This window comes from Molossus molossus, unplaced genomic scaffold (genome assembly GCF_014108415.1).
Source record: "Molossus molossus isolate mMolMol1 unplaced genomic scaffold, mMolMol1.p scaffold_m16_p_19, whole genome shotgun sequence".
In the NCBI taxonomy this organism is placed as follows: Eukaryota; Metazoa; Chordata; class Mammalia; order Chiroptera; family Molossidae; genus Molossus; species Molossus molossus.
The window spans coordinates 5,385,037-5,401,595 of NW_023425354.1; the positions used below are offsets into that span (position 1 = coordinate 5,385,037).

The window sequence follows — 16,559 nt, forward strand, 5'->3', positions numbered from 1 at the left end:
AGCTGCTCGTCCGGCCTCGCCCCCTCCGCAGGGCCGGGCGGCTCTCGCTCCGGGGTCTCCGCGCCCCGCGCGTGTCTGCCGGCTCCTCTCGCGGCTCTGCGGTTCCGGCCCGGAGCGAACCATCGCAGTCGGGGCGTGTGCCTGCGCGTGACTCCGCCCCGCCCCGCCCCCGCGCCGCGCCGCCGGGCGCCGCAGACACTCGGTGTCTTCCCCGCCGTCGGAGCCCATGGAGCCCGCGCGGGAAGGGCCCCCAGGCAGCGGCGGGGCTGAGGCGCTGCTGGGCGAGCTGGAGGCGCGGGTCCGGGACGTGGTGAGGGCGAGCTCGTGGTGGGAGCGCCACGGCGTGGACTGCGCCATCCTCGCGCTCAGCCTCCTCGCCTTGCCTCCGGGTGAGGGACAGGGGACAGTGCGACAAGGGCGGGGTGGGGGTGGGGGTGCGGCGGAGGGAATGAAGAGGACCGAGATGGAGTTGGGGAGAGGCCGCGTGCCGGGGACCCCAGGGTGGAGAGTCACACCCCAAACCTGAGTCTGTTTGGAGTGTCCTGCCCGATGTCCCCAGAGGACCCGAGTGCTGGAGGAGGGAAGGCCTGGGGTTCAGGGCAGAGGTCGGGAAACCTGGGAGGGGTTGGAGGCTAGCAGGTGTAAGGTGGTCTCGGGAGGAGGAGAATGTTCTGTGGGAACACCAGGGACAGCGCGGGGAGGGAGGGTGGGTGCTTCCCTGGACCTCTCCTGGCATGGACCCCCACCACTGCTCTGTCTGGGACCCACAATCAAAACTCCTAGACTCTCCTTGAAGTCAGTGGGGCTCTGTTTTATCCCCAAATCCTGTAGAGAGAGATCCAACCCACCCCCTCAGGCCACAGTGGGCCCCGTCTCGCTGCTGCCCGTGGCAGCCCCCAGGGCTGGGTCCACTTTGGTCTGGGCCTGCACGGGTGGGGACCGGGTGTTTGGGACCAGATCTGCCAAAGCTGAGAAACACCCTGCACCCTCCCCTCGCAGGGTTCCTGTGCCTGCGCTCTGACAGTACCCTGGTCTTTGGCCTGGGCATCGCCATCCTGGGTGTGTGCCATTACACGCTCACTGTCAAGGGCAGCCACCTGGCCACTCATGGTGCCCTCACCGAGTCCAAACGCTGGAGCACGATCTGGACACATTTCTTTGTGGAGGTGAGCCTGGGGGAGGGGGAGGCAGCTGCTGGTACCCCGTGGGCAACCCCACTGCTCTGTGCCAGCATGCAGGTGTGTACAGCTGTGTGTGCCCACAGGGCAAGGTGGCTGCAGTTCTTGGGACATGGATTCAAGTGTGGGACATGTACTACAGTGTGTGTGTGCCTTGAGGGAGGTGGCACCCGTGGACAGAGAACAGCATGAGGGATGTGCGTGCATCTGCCTATGGAGTGGACTTGGCCTGGGCACCTGCCCCCCAGGAGCATGCACTCACCTCTGCAGCAGTAGCCCAAGTGGTGACAGAGCTCCCTCCTCCTGCCAAGACACCCGGGGCTGGCAGGCCTCAGCTGCAACCTTTGGAGCCTCCTGGTTTACAATCAGGGTTTCACGTGTGAGCCATGGCCAGAAGGGGACAGGGAGCAGGTGCCTGGTGTTGCAATGTCCCAGCTCCTCTTCCTGCTCCCCCAGGTCTGTTCCAGGAAGGACCCTCCTCTCTCCTGACCCTGTGCCCCCTTCTTCCATTCCTCCCCATCCTGTCTGTCTTCTCACCCACGGGCAAGGCCAGGGAGGCAAAGGTGTCTGGCCAGGTTGCCCTTCTCTCTGGACTGGTCTCCGGCCTCTCTGGTTCCTCTGGGGAGAACTGGCTCTCTCCCTTCCAGGCGGACCCTCGCCTGGCCAGCCAGGCAGGGGACAGTGCAGGGCACTGCTCGGCTGGACTCCGAGCCCCACTGGCTGCCTGACCTTGGGCATGTTATTGAATTTAGCTGCTAAGTGTTAGCGTCCTCCTCTAATAAACAGGAATGACCCTGAGGCCCCCACGAAGCCAGTGTGAGGATTCCTAGGGCCTGGGGCTGGCTCTCCCACACCGCCAAGTGGCAGCCCCGCTCTTCTCCCGGGAGGGAACACGCAGTCCAGCGGCAAGGAAAGGGCCAGCGCTTTCTGTTGTTTGTGTAAACATTCTTTTTCCCTTTATCAATTTTAGAGAGAGATGAAGAGAGAGGGAGAAAGAAACATCGATGAGAGAGAACACTGATTGGCCGCCTCCTGCACGCCCCCCACTGGGGACCGGGCCCACAACCTGGGCATGTGCCCTGACCGGGAATCAAACTGGCGACCTCTTGGTGCAGGGTCGACGCTCAACCACTGAGCCACACCGGCCGGGCCATGTGTTGTTTGTTTTTAACAGAAAGGTTGATGCAGTTATGCAGGGCGGACAGAAGTGTGTGTGTGTGTGTGTGTGTGTGTGTGTGCACGCGCGCATGCGCAGGAGGCTGTCTGCTGGGGCTGGCACCCACCGCCGGTTCTCTGCATTGCACAGAGGACAAGCTCTTGCTGCACAGGACCCTCCTGGACCCGACTCCACTTCTCCCAAATCCTGCTGTCACCTGTTCTTGAGGGGAGCCTGTGCTCTTCCCAAGCCTTGACTCTCACGAGACGCCGTCATGATAGAATAATCTGGTCCTGCAGACCGCAGCCTTAGGTGTCAACTGCGTACCGCTGGCTTTCCTGGGGCACCCAGCTCGTCTCAGAGTCTGCTGGCTCCAGCTGGGGGCGGACTAGGATGGCAACCTCTGACCCCTGGATCTGGGGGGAGGGGCAAACAGGATGGAGGGGCAGTGACACTCCAGGTTGTGGTGGTTTCTTCACTCAAGTGTCCAAATCATCCACCCCCCACACACCAGCATAAACCTCCCTCTGAAGACCCCCTTCTAGTCTACACGAGAATGTTCCAGTCCTCCTGCTCGGGCACCTCTGACCTTCTCTCCAGCCCACTGATAACCCTGGCCCTCCTTGTCCTGGGTGTCGTCACAAGCACATTCTTGGGGAATGCCAGTGACGGCCACAGGAAGGTGGGGGCGAGGTGGGCAGGGCCACCGTGGTTTGAGTACTGAAGCTTGGGAAGATGAACTCTTGAAGTCCGAGGGCCGAGGGACTTCCCTGCATGTCACTCACAAGTCAGATGCTCCCCAGAGCAGGGAACAGGCTGTGCCAGTTACCAACTTCTATTGTGTCCCAACTTCGGGGTGAGTCACAGGCGGTCCAATGGGAGCACAGGCTGGCTCTGCCCCCAGGAGAGAGTGTCACCCAGGGGAATGCCCCCACCTTCTTTCAAGTCCTTTGTGTTGGTAGAAACAGAGCCAAGAACCCCAGCCTGGTCATAATTCTTGAATGTTCTCTTCACACCAGTTCAGTGTGGCTTTTACCCTCAGGGCTGTCTCCCTGCCCTTCTCCCTGCATGTCTCCATCTGAGCCCCGAGGGCGTTCGACTGTGTGGGCCAAAAAACGGGGATAGCCCTGGCCAGTTTGGCTCAGTGGTTGGAGCATCGGCTTGCGGTCCAGAGAGACCCAGGTTCGGTTCCCGCTAAGGGCGCGTACCTTGGTTGCAGTTTGTCCCTGTCCCTGGTTGGTTGTCGTGCAGGTGGCAGCCACTCCGTGTGTCCCTTTCACATCGATGTTTCTCTCTCTCTCCCTCCCTCCCACTCTATCTGAACAAAAAATGGAAAAATGTCCTCGGGTAAGGATAAAAAAAAAAATGAGGATATTTTTCCATTTATCTTCAGACAGTGGGAGGGAGGGAGGGAGAGAGGGAGGAGGAGGAGGAGGAGAGAGAGAAAAAAACATGGATGTGAGAGAGAAACAATTGGCTGCCTCCCACACAATCCCGGACCGGGGCCGGACCGAACCACAACTGAGGTACGAGGTACATGCCCTTGACCGGAATAGAACCCGAGACACTTCAGTCCGCAGGCTGATGCTCTAACTGCTGAGCCAAACCAGACAGGGCGATAGTTATTTATTTATTTAAAAAACTAATTTAGAGGGCGAACTCAGATCTGTAGTCTTTTGTAAAAAAAAAAAAAAAAAAAAAAAATTATTTTTGAAACACAGATTCACAGGATGTTGCAAAAATAGGATAGAGAAGTCGGGGAGCCCTTTACCAGGCCCCCATCATTGCATTTCTGTAAGTGCCGTTGGGGCAGAAGCAGGGGACTGATGTGGGCGAAGGGTGTGCCCACACATGAGGTTCTGTGCCGTCCTCACACGTGTAGGTTCCCACAGTACTGTCAAGCAGCCCCCCACCCCCCACCGCAGATTCGGTGTGGCTTCCTCAAGGACAAGCTGAGCCCCGCTCCTGGGGGCTGTGAAGCCCGGCTCCTGGGGGCGGCTCCTGGGGGCGGGGACCCTGGTAGCGTGCACGTGGCCCTAGAGCAGGCCGGGCAGGGCCTGGGAAGGGCTGCCATCTGATGAGCCCTTGGGGGAGGGGCCGGAGAGGAGAAGGTGGGCGGGGCTGCCCGGCAGATTGGGTGGGGGCTTTGGGGGCGGAGCGGTGCACTGAACATCACCAAGCTTCTGCCCTCCACGGGTGCTGGGGGCACAACCTGAAAAGGACACGCTTCCGGTTCCCCAGGGGCTCACAGTCCAGCGGGAAACAGATACACAAATGTCATCAGAAGGATAAAAGTCCTAATTATACCAACTGACACTTAGTGGCTGTTTCCTGTGTACTTGACACGGGTTGTCTCACTCCACAGTCAGCCTCTGCGCCTCTCTCAGCTCCCTCCGCAGACGGGAGAACCCTGGTCCGGGACGTTAAGCCACTGGCCCAGGGCCGCTCAGCTGGTACGTGGCGGGGCCGGGAGTCGGGCAGGCAGAAACCGATGGTGCCATCAGCCAGGTGTGTGGGCACAGCGAGGGGAGAGCGGGGCAGGGGCACTGGCGATGTCCACAGACGTTTTTGACTAACACGACGGGTGTGTGTGTGTTACTGTGTTACTGGCGTCTAGTAGGTAGAGACCAGGGATACTGCTACACATCCTACAATGCACAGGACAGGTCCTCAGAACATAGACTAACCCTGCCCAAATGTCAAGAGTGCCAAGGCTGCCCTGGCGGCGGGTTCAGCTGGTTGGGCGTCGTCCCCTGTACTGAGAGGTCACTGGTTCCATTCCCCGCCAGGGCACATGCCCAGGTGGGCTTGATCCCCAGTAGGGGGTGTGCAGGAAGCAACAGATTTGATGTTTCTCTCTCACATCAATGTTTTTTCTCTCTTTCCCTCTCCCTCCCTCTTTCTCTCAAAATCAATTAAAAAAAAAAAGAGTGCGGGGCTGAGAACCCTTGGGGAGAGTGTGGAGGAGATGCTGCCGGACAGAGCTGGCCGGAGCAGGAAGGTGGTTTCAGATGGAGCAGACACACAGACAAAGGCACAGACTCGGGAAACAGCATAATGCATGAGGGATCCCCAGAAATCTGGGGCCACGAGAATCTAATGGGGACCCTGGAGAGAGGGGGGCAAGGAGGCCTGTGTGCCAAGCAGAGGAGCTGAGAGGTTACTGGGGACACGGCCTGAAAGGGGAGAGAATGTTCTTCGAGCTGCTGACGGGCTCAGCACTGACCGCATCCAGCCCGCTCACGCCAGGACAAGGCCCGCAAGGGCTCCTCTGGGTCCCGCCCTCACCGCTGTCCCTCCCTTATCCAAAGGGGAGGAAGAAGACCTGTCACTGCAGACTTTTTTTTTTTTAATCCTCACCTGAGGACATTTTTCCATTTTTTTGTTCAGACAGAGTGGGAGGGGAGAGAGAGGAAGAGAGAGAGAGAGAGAGAAACATCGACGTGAAAGGGACACATTGAGTGGCTGCCACCCGCATGACCAACCAAGGCCGGGGACAAACTGCAACCGAGGTACGTGCCCTCAGCGGGAACCGAACCCGGGTCTCTCTGGACCGCAGGCCGACGCTCTCACCGCTGAGCCAAACTGGCCAGGGCTCACTGCACACTTTTTGAATTCTGAATTATGTAAACACGCTACCTATTCAAAAAACAAATGAGACAACTACTCCCTTTGGCCAGCGCTGGAGGTCTGAGGATGCTTGAGCAGACAAGCTGAGCACAGACGTCCCCCCACTGACAGAGCCTGCCCAAGCCTGAGCACTCGCCCAGGAGCTCCACTCTCGCGGGGACGCCCAGTTAAACCTGCACTTCAGATAAACGACGAAAGCAGGTAGTACTTGGAGTATATGGCTACCAAACGTGATTGGTTCTTTATCTGAAATTCGATTGTATCTGGGCATCCTATACTTTGTCTGACAAACCCATTGCCACGGCCTGTGGAGCCCCAGGAGTCCCCACCACTCTGAAGCCAGCATGATGGGGCTGCCAGCCCCTGGCAAGGTGGAAGGAGCTGGAGGGAGGAATGGGAGCTGGGCAGACTCCAGCCCAGAGTCTCTCCTGCCTGCGGGCGCTGCGCCCGGATGGCCCACAGCCCCTCTCATCCTGTCCACGCCTGCTGCCCTCCATTTCCGTGTCCGTCTGTGGAGTGGCCCCACCATTCCCCTGGCTCTAAGCTGGAAACATGGCCTTGTCCTTGATTTCTCCTCCTCCCAGTCCCCACCTTTCCCCCAGATCCTGACTCCAGGCCTGCCTTCTCCACCTTCGCCTTTCCCAGACCAATGGCATCTGGCCCATCACCTGCCTCATCCTGTCCCTCCCCTTCCAATCTCATAGAGTGACCTATTTAACATCCAACTTCAGCTGTGTCACAATTTTATAATGATGTCTTTTAATCCTGCAAAGCATTCTTTAAGAAATAAAATAAAAGGAAAATATTAGGGGACACATAAGAGATTGAGAGCCCCCTTACCTCCCAGGGCAGCTAGGGGCTAGGGGAGGAACACCTGTCACTACTCATTTTGAATTCTGAATTACATAAACATATGACTCATTCAAAAAATAGATCAGACTCCTTAGACAACAACCTTTGGCCAGCGGCACAGGTCCAAGGACACTGTGGTGAACTAACAACTGAGTGAGTGAATGAATGAATGAGGGATCTGAGACCGCCATGTTTAGCTGATAGATGTCAAGAGGAACTACACCGACATCTGCCCCTTGCAGTCTGGCTACTTGCGGAGACTGGGTGATGCTAGGAGACTGAAGTCTTACCGAGGGGCACACAGGGTGGTGATACCAAGAAGCAGCACCGACCTTGAGGCTTCCGGAACGTTCTCTGGGTCTGGATGTGGACTCATCAGTGAGACCTTTAATCCTCTGCAGCAGGACAGTCCATTCTCCAGCTACCTTCGCAGCACACGGCCCCTTCCCACTGCCCTTTGGTTGATGGGTGTGCACGCACATGGACACGCTGTTGTCTGAGTACACTCTCCGCTTCTCGCCTAAATCCGCCTCTTTCTCTTCTTCTCCAGAAAGAACATCTAGATGGGAGTGAGAATTCCAGTGTTACAGAAACAGCCTCAAATCTGTTCTTATTTGTGCAAAAAGGCAAATCGTACACACTGAGTCACAAATCACGTTCTGTACTGAACAGATAGCTATTCCCCGCTGCGTCCTCGGGTCTGGACGCGTGGCTGCGAACCTGAATGAGAGCCCACCAGGCCCTCTAGCTCATCCACACCGTTGTAAGATTTCATTCTTGTTTATGGTGGAGTCATATCCCATTAAATATACGCACCACTTCTTCTTCACCCATTCATCTTTTGATGGGCATTTAGGCTGCTTCCATATCTTGGCTGTTATAAATAACGCTTCAATGAAATAGGGGTGCATGTATTTTTCAAATTAGTGTTTTTGTTTTCTTTGGATAAATACCCAGAAGTAGAATTGCCGGATCACATGGTAACTCTATTTTTAATTTTTGCGGCATCTCCATACTGTTTTCCACAGTGGCTGCACCTCTGCATTCCCACCAGCGGGCACGAGGACTCCCTTTCTCCACAGCCTCGCCAGTGCTTGCTGTTGGTTGATTTACTCATGACTCAGCTGACGCTGCTTCTTCTTCTTTTTTTTAATCATCACCCAGGGACATTTTTTTTCCATTTTTTGTTCAGATAGAGCAGGAGGGAGAGAGAGGAAGAGAGAGAAACATCGACATGAAAGGGACATATCGAGTGGCTGCCACCCGCATGACCAACCAGGGCCGGGGACAAACTGCAACCGAGGCACACACCCTTAGTGGGAACCAAACCCAGGTCTCTCTGGACCGCAGGCCGATGCTCTAACCACTGAGCCAAACTGGCCAGGGCAAGCTGCCATTTCTTGATGAAAGAAGCCATGCAGAGAGGCTTGACCTTGGAGCAGAAGGGCATGGAAGGAGCAGTCAAACAGTTGCTTCTCCCACATGGGACAGAACCATGAAGTTCAAAACAGACCCCGGGTGCAACCCCCTTGTACCTGGTGCCAGACTTCCGCCACTAACTTGAACCAACCAAAGGGCCCCAACAAGTGCCTTGCTCTCGAGCAGGCAGGTCCTCGGAGACCAGCAGGCCTCGAAGAGACATCACTTTATCCACACATTACCTGCCTACTTTCTGGAGCCTCTCTCAGGTTCCATCCCTCTGCAAGGTCACAAAAATCCTGCCCCTCGGGTCACACCGTCTGAAAGCAGAAAGCGGGTCCTGTCTCTCTGGACCCCACAGCAAGGCCGCCACTGAACTAGTGTTTACCTTCGTGCCCTCTGCCCCCGGCGAACCCTGTACCGTTTTGGCTGGCCCTATCTTCCCGTGTCTGTTGCCAACTGTAGTTGGGACATCATTACCTGTGCTCCTCAGTATCCTTCAGATAGAGCTGCTGGCTACATTTCGGCTTCATTTTGCTCCAAAGGAGAAGTCCCTGCGCACAGAGTGTGAGGACGGGGTCCTCCGGGATCTTTCATCTCCTGGTTTTGCCTCTGCTGCCTGGACCCAGAGCCTGTGCAGCAAGTGGCTCATCTCAGAGGCCTTGTGGCTTATCTTGGATGGAAGCTCGGTTCAAATTCCGCCTCTGCTGCCTACATAGCTGATGACCTGGGGTGCTCGCACGGCCTCGCTCTCCATTTCTGCTTCGGTTTCCAGTGGCCAGAGCACCAATGACCCCAGGGCTTGGGAGATTAACAAGTCACCTGTGCGAAGGGTCTTCAGCTATTAGAGGCTCACAGCGATTGGCACTGGGAAACCCCGCACATTCTCCTGCCAACAGGCAGGCGGTGTCTTCAACGCGGTTAGCTGAATCTTGTGGCCTGGATAAAATGCTGAAAGAGCCCCTTTTGCATCCAGAATGACTGTGTTTGGAGTCAGCGAGCTGCTGCTCGTGGCCAGCCTTGGAGAACCCCACAAATGCTATGGAAGAGCCACCCCCAGGGAGAAGTTAGCTCTCTGCACCCTCATCCCAGGTGCTACCCTCGTAAACAGTTTAGGACACCGCCTCCGCTCGCCTCCAGACCACTCCCACACCCCTCCGCTCCCTGCTGTAGGCTCAGGATGCAAAGTAGTGCTCTGAAGGTACAGATGTTTCCAGTAACACACAAACTAACTGCAAGCCAATGCCAGGAACTTGACTCGTCCAGGCCCCTCAGGCTTGCCTGGATGGTCAGTGGCAGAGTGGCAACTGGGGGGCTGGTCTCATGCCCCCTAACACTTTGCAGCACCACACCAAGCGGACACAGTTGCTTTGACTGGCTGCCACTCTGTGGTCACAGATACCTGAGAGTTGATGGTCAAGGCTGATTAGCTGGGGGTGTAGGTAAGGCAGGAGGGCCCTGGGAAGGTCCTGCTTTGCGTGACCGTGCTGACACGGACCCTGGCGCCCTGTCTGGCTCCTTCCTCTAGGTGTGCACAGCCTTCCCTGCAGAGGACGCCAAGCACGGACATGTCAAATTACACCACGGCTACACCAACGTGCTGGGCCTGGGGGACTCGAGCACGTGGAGGATGCCTGTCCTCAACCGCTACGTCTACATGTTCCTCGGTCCTCTCTTGATCCCCATCCTGACCCCGCTGGTGGCTGTCGGTGAGTACGCCAGGGCCTGGGCGTGGAGTGCCCTGGCCTTCCCTCTCCTTCCTCCCTCCTCGGCCTGGGGAGGCTGCTTGCGAGGCAGTGAGGAGCCCGCAGTTAAGACTGGACAGAAACTTTCTGAGACAGCCAGGCAGGGTGGAAAGAGCCTCAGAACTGGCCAAGCCTGGCTTAGCCACTTATTGGCTGGTGACCTCAGGTAGGTAACCTAACCTCTCTGAGCCTCAGCTTCTTACCTGCTCCTCAAGGGTGGGGTGAAAGCATGAGGCCACTGATGTCAAAATGCTGTGTGAATGCCTCGTACTATGTTGCATGTTAGAATTCTTTTTTCCTTATTGATTTTAGACAGAGAGGAAGAGAGAGGGAGAGACAGACAGAAACATGGATGAGAACACAGATTGGCCGCCTCCTGCATGCCCCCCACTGGGGATCAGGCCCATACCCCAGGCATGTGCCCTGACAGGGAATGGAACCAGCGACCTCTTGGTGCATAGGTCCACGCTCACTGAGCCACACAGGCCAAGCACATGTTAGAATTCTCAGTATCACGGGAGCAGTATCATATGGTAGAAGGAACGGGGGCTGGGCGCAGGCAGACCTGGACTCAGGCCCCAGGCCGCCAGTTACTGTCAGAGTGACCTTGGTCAAGTTGCCCAATTCTCCATTTCCTCATCCGTGACATGGGAGAATCTACTTGTCAGGGCTGTGTGTGGGTGGCCTCGATCACCTAGTTAGCACTGTTGGGCCACCAGGGAGCCAGCTTAGGGATCTGAACCTGCCCGTCCGTCACCGTATGTCTTGCCCCTTCTGGCAGAGCGTCTGAGTAAGGCGAAGCTCGGGGTCGCTCTGCGGACGCTGGGCCTGATTTCCCTGGGCCTTTATTCTCACTACTGGCTGCTCCTGAACGTGTCTGGCTTCAAGAGCCCGGGCTCGGCCCTGGCCTGCATGCTCAGCACCAGGTCCCTGCTGGCCCACCCGTTTCTCCACGTGAACATCTTCCAGGTGAGGCGCCCCCTCGGCCCCGGGTGCTGGGGGGCTGCGGGGAGCATTCTCCACCCGAGGAAGCATCCCCTCACCTCCCGCCCAGCCTCTGCTCTTCTCTGTGGGTCGTCACAGAGTTTAGGTCTCAGGGGAGGAATCTGCTTCTCCTCACCACTGGTTGCCATTCACACGGGGATGGGAGATGTAAGAAGCTTCTCTGCACAGGGCACTTAGTTAAGCCCTGTGGGGACACGAGTGATTAGCCTCCAGCCCCTGCCCTCGGGGCGCTTCCTGTGGTAACCCCAAGTGAAGGGTCATCACAGAGGCCCCAGGCAGGCCACGAGGCAGGCAGACAGAGGAGCTAGAGACGGAGGTCTTCCCAGAAGGTCAGGGCTCAGGGCCACTTCTGCGGGGACAAATGCCTCCCTGCTCCCGGACCAGTGAAGACCCGATTAGAGCATCCTGCCGGCACCATCCAGCACTCACCACAAGGGCCATGAGAGGCTTAGCGCAGAGTCGCGGCGGCCGGCCGTCTGCCTGCCCCACCAGAACACAGCTCCCGTTCGCTCCACATCCCTTCGATCAGGCAGCGCCGGGCAGAGAGGCATGAGCACAGACCTGACCTTAAACGATGAACAGGGTCTTGACTGGGGGAAACGGAGCAGAGAAGGGTCCCTCCAGGATGAAGCTGAGACATAGTGACAGGAGAGCAAGCGGGTGGTCAAGAGCTTCAGCGGACCCTGGGACCCTGGGGTACCCTGGCCGAGCCCCTCACTGTGCAGATGGGGAGAGGCCCAGACATGGCACAGCCTCCTCACGCCTCCACCAGGTCCGGCCGGAGTATGAGAGGGCAGAAGAACCCACTGACCCCCAAGGGCTGGGTGAGGCCAGCTGGGGTGGGGGGAGAGGGCGGGGGGACAGGAAGGGCTCAGGCCGTGACCCACGTGTCTGCCACAGCACATCGGGCTGCCCATGTTCTCCCGGGACAAGAAGCCCCGGCGGATTCACATGCTGAGCCTGGGTGTGCTCAACCTGCCCCGGCTGCCCGTGCTGGACTGGGCGTTCGGCCACTCCATCATCAGCTGCCACGTGGAGCACCACTTCTTCCCCGGGCTCTCGGACAACATGTGCCTGAAGGTAGGCGAGGGTCGGGCTCCAGGGGCTGTTTGGAAGCAGGGGGTGGGGAACCTTCAGCGTTTGCCTGAACCCTGGTACCCCAACTGGCCTGGTCAGAGGTCCCCCGGAAGGGCAGCCCGGGGTACAAGCAGCACTGTGGGCTTCCGATCAGACACGTGGGTTTCTCATCAGCAGTGCGACCCAACAAGCCCACTGGCCATCTCTGAGCCTCCGCTGCCTCAGCCGTTCTGGGCAGACGAGGGGGAGGCACTGCTTATGTCCACAGGCTGAGAGCACGAAGTGGAGAAAAGGGCCTGAAGTGCTGGGCGCACAGTAGGTGCTGGAAAGGGAGCCATGGTTTGTTTTTTTTTTAATCCTCACCCGAGGACATTTTTCCATTTTTTGTACAGACAGAGTGGGAGGGAGAGAGAGGAAGAGAGAGAGAGGGAAACATCGATGTGAAAGGGACACATCGAGTGGCTGCCACCCGCACGACCAACCAGGGCCAGGGACAAACTGCAACCGAGGTACATGCCCTTAGCGGGAACCGAACCCGGGTCTCTCCGGACCGCAGGTGGACGCTCTAACCACTGAGCCAAACTGGCCAGGGCGGGAGCCATGGTTTGTACCTGCTGTAGCAAGGACTGCCCTGGAATTGGGAGCCCCGGGGGGGATGCTGCGGAGAAGTCTGTCCCCCTGGCCCCTGCCTGCTGGGAGGGGAAGAGCAGGAATTCTCCAAGCCCCCAGCTCCTCCAGAGCATCATGGAATAAGGCAGACAGGAGCTGGGGCTGGGGACAGGAAGGGCCTCCAGGGAATTAGGCCTGCCTGCAGTCTGGGCTCAGCAGCCCCGCCTCCCGCTCACCTTCCGGCAGGTGAAGCCTGTGGTATCCCAGTTCCTCCAGGAGAAGCAGCTGCCTTACAACGAAGACACCTACCTCGCTCGCTTCCGGCTGTTTCTCAACCGCTATGAGGAGTTCATGGTGCAGGCCCCTCCCATCACTGAGCTGGTGGGGCTGCAATGAGGGTGGGTTGGTACACTCATCCTGCTCCCCTTCCTGGGACCAACCCTGACTCTTCTTCTGCTCGCCATTCCTGAGGCCGGGAGCACACAGGTCTTGCTCAGTGGGTGTGGGTGGGTGGCTGGCAGTGGATGGCTCATGGAGGCGCTGGTGGGCAGGGAGGCAGGGAGCTCGTGCTGGGGACTCTGGGGAGTCATGTGCCCTGCTTACTTTCCTGGGTTTTGAGGGATACCTGGAGGAAAGGAATAAAGGTAGCTGAGCAGTCTGGGCATTCTGGCCAACTTCATCTCAGGACTAAACGGCTGGATTCCTCCCCCACTCTGCCTGAGCCTGGGTAGGGCTAAGGGAGGGTGACTGGGTGAGCAGAGGCCTGTGCAGGAGGTGGGCTAGGAGGGGGTGTGGAGAGAGCAGGGTCAGCCCTTAGCTAGGGCCTCCCTGGTGCATACTCAGTCGGCCACTGTTTCTTCAGTGCCCCAAGAGCCTCTGTCCCCTAAGGAGCCCTCTCCCCAGGGATCACAGGGGAGGTTGCTTTCAGCAGATCTTCCTAGTTTCCCAGCCGGAGAAGCCTGTGCAAGACACTGGCTCAGCAATTCCCAAGAGCCACAGCATCAGTGAGATCAAAGTGTACATGTTTCACAGAGAATATTCCAGGTTCTGGAAGTAAGGGGAGAAAGAGTACACATTGCTTTGAGCATGGTCTTGGCTAGCTCCAGAAAAAGTCTGCTTTGCTCCATGATACTTAGAAGGAGTGGACCTGGGAGAATGATCCTTTGAGAGAGAAAAATTACTGGGAAGGTAATTGAGGCTGGAGGGGATGATGGGCACAGAGTCTGGAGGAGAGATGGCTTTAGAGGAAAGGAAGGAGAAAGAGGGTGGGGTGCAGAGACAGGGGCTGGAGAAAGAGGGTGGGGTGCAGAGACAGGGGCTGGAGAAAGAGGGTGGGGTGCAGAGACAGGGGCTGGAGAAAGAGGGTGGGGTGCAGAGACAGGGCTGGAGAAAGAGGGTGGGGTGCAGAGACAGGGGCTGGAGAAAGAGGGTGGGGTGCAGAGACAGGGGCTGGAGAAAGAGGGTGGGGTGCAGAGACAGGGGCTGGAGAAAGAGGGTGGGGTGCAGAGACAGGGGCTGGAGAAAGAGGGTGGGGTGCAGAGACAGGGGCTGGAGAAAGAGGGTGGGGCTGCAGGGACAGGGGCTGGAGAAAGAGGGTGGGGTGCAGAGACAGGGGCTGGAGAAAGAGGGTGGGGTGCAGAGACAGGGGCTGGAGAAAGAGGGTGGGGTGCAGGGACAGGGGCTGGAGAAAGAGGGTGGGGTGCAGAAATGGGCTGGAGAAAGAGGGTGGGGTGCAGGGACAGGGGCTGGAGAAAGAGGGTGGGGTGCAGAGACAAGGGCAGGAAGTCAAGGTCGGGCTGGGCTGGGAAAGTGTCCTCTGCAGCCTGGGAGGGAGACAGGAATGTAAGGCAACTGCTGACGCCAGAGGAAGAGGTCCAGGTGCTACGGGACCACTGAGTCAGCCTACAGTGGGCGCACTGGAGGGAGGGCTGGGAGCTGCCCTGGCTGGGCTGGAAGGGGAAGTGCAAGGAAGGGCCCAGCTGGAGGCGAGGGAGGGACAGAGGAGGAGGCCAGAGCAGTAAGTTTAAAACGGATTCTTACCTTGACACTGTGACATTTTGGCCAGGTACTTTTTTATTGATGGGGCCTGTCCCAAGCATTGTAGGATGTTCAGCAGCATCCCTAGTTTCTACCCAAGACGTGCCAGGGGTCCAAGTGGTGACAATCAAAAATCTCTGAAGACACTGATGAATGTCCCCTTGGGGGCAAAATCATCCCTGGCTGAGGACATGCAAATCACGTTGTGTGCATCATGCCTTGGTTTCCAGGGAAGCCCTTGGACGGTGGGCGACATGCTGACCCTGATGATGACAGGCTAAACGTCAGCGAATGGAACTGGGCAGAGGGGTCAGAGGGCAGGCGAAAGGCATCTCTAAGCCGGATCCTACTGGAGAGCCCAGCTCTGGTGTGGCCTTACGTGGCTCTGCTGGGTAGCTGCCACTTGCCCCTCCCCATCCTTCCCCCACTCCTCTCCCCCTGCCTTTCTCTGCTGAAGGCCACGGCTCCTGGTGTACCCTCTCCTGCAGTGACAATGCTCACTGCTCTGAAACAGCCTCTTCCTTTGCTCCTTCAAGGCCTGGGGTGCTAGGGGCTTCCAGCTGTTGGTAGCCCAGGGGTGCTTCCCCAGTCCCTTAATCCTGCTCACACCTCTGCACAAAGTTCCTTCGTTCAACTCTCTGCCATCAGCTCTTCAAGCTGCCATCCGCTTCCTGCCAGAAGCCTGGCTGGCTGAGCGGTTTTGGAACCAAGCAGCCTTCTTGGAACGAGGCGGGCTTGGCAGCCTCCCAGCCTACTGCCTTGCTATACCTTCCTGCTGCTCTTTATTTCATTTATCTTTTTTTACAGCCTCACCCGAGAATATTTTCCTATTTATCTTCAGGTAGAGAGAGAGTGAGAGACGGAGAGAGAAACATTGATGTGAGAGGGACACATTGACTGGTTGCCTCCCGCATGACCCCAACCAGGGCCAGAGATCAAACTGCAACCGAGGTACGAGCCCCTGACGGGAATAGAACCCAAGACTCTTTGGTCCATGGGCCGATGCTCTAACTGCTGAGCCAAACCAGCCAGGGCTACTGCTGCTCTTTTGAAATGCATTAGGAGCTCAGAAACGGCCTTAAGGTCAAGGAGTGCGACTAATACAACTGCCAAATCTCCACATGAAAAATGCAATGTCAGAAAAGGCCCCACTGCATAGTCCTGGCTAATGATTAAAACCATCCTAATATATAACCAATGGCTCGCTGTTATTGATCTGGGCCTGAGTGGGGAGAGGGCAGCAGCTGGAGGCCCTGGTACCAGACCGGGCTGTACCACAGGCACCTGGAAACAAGCCATTTGATCATGTTGAGACTTGATTTTCTGTGACTCTGAGAATGTGGACTGTGATGGAGCCATAGGGTTGGGAGGGGAGGGGCGGTGACAGGAGGGAATGAAGCCCTTCTAGGGCTCTGCAGTGACCTACGACCTCATTTACACAGGCGTATCAGAGGTGACAATACTGATGAGGATGATGATGGCTAACATCTATTCAAAACTTATGGCACGGTTTTTATCTATTCCATTTTTTCTTTTTTTATCCTCACCCGAGGACATATTTGCATTCATCTTCAGATAGAGCAAGAGGAAGAGAGGGAGGAAGAGAGAGAGAGAAGCATCGATGTGAGAGATCGATGTTACCACCCACATGACCCCAACCGGGGCCAGGGACAAACTGCAACCAAGGCACATGCCCTTAGCAGGAACCGAACCTGGGACTCTCTAGCCCACGGGCCGATGCTCTAACTGCTAAGCCAAACTAGCCAGGACTATTCCATTTCATTTTAATCTTAAAAAGAACTTGGCACTATTTTTCCTCACATTACATGTTGTGAAGGTAAGCCCTGGAGG

General features: G+C 57.2%; 1 protein-coding gene across 1 annotated transcript; it reads left to right on the top strand.

The window, feature by feature from the left end:
- Positions 1-220: 220 nt before the first annotated feature.
- On the top strand, positions 221-13,067 carry FADS6 (fatty acid desaturase 6). The gene is made up of 6 exons (XM_036269867.1): positions 221-389; positions 1,000-1,166; positions 9,764-9,944; positions 10,762-10,949; positions 11,886-12,065; positions 12,918-13,067. Exons 1-6 carry the CDS (start codon positions 227-229, stop codon positions 13,065-13,067), a joined length of 1,029 nt encoding a protein of 342 aa, XP_036125760.1. The 5' UTR covers positions 221-226.
- The last annotated feature ends 3,492 nt before the right edge of the window (positions 13,068-16,559 follow it).

Excerpts from the sequence above, each read along its gene's own strand:
- FADS6 (XM_036269867.1), top strand. The coding sequence starts at position 227 with ATGGAGCCCGCGCGGGAAGGGCCCCCAGGCAGCGGCGGGGCTGAGGCG. Across the intron at positions 1,167-9,763 it reads GGACACATTTCTTTGTGGAG|GTGTGCACAGCCTTCCCTGC; the intron begins GTGAGCCTGGGG and ends TCCTTCCTCTAG. Across the intron at positions 12,066-12,917 it reads CGGACAACATGTGCCTGAAG|GTGAAGCCTGTGGTATCCCA; the intron begins GTAGGCGAGGGT and ends ACCTTCCGGCAG.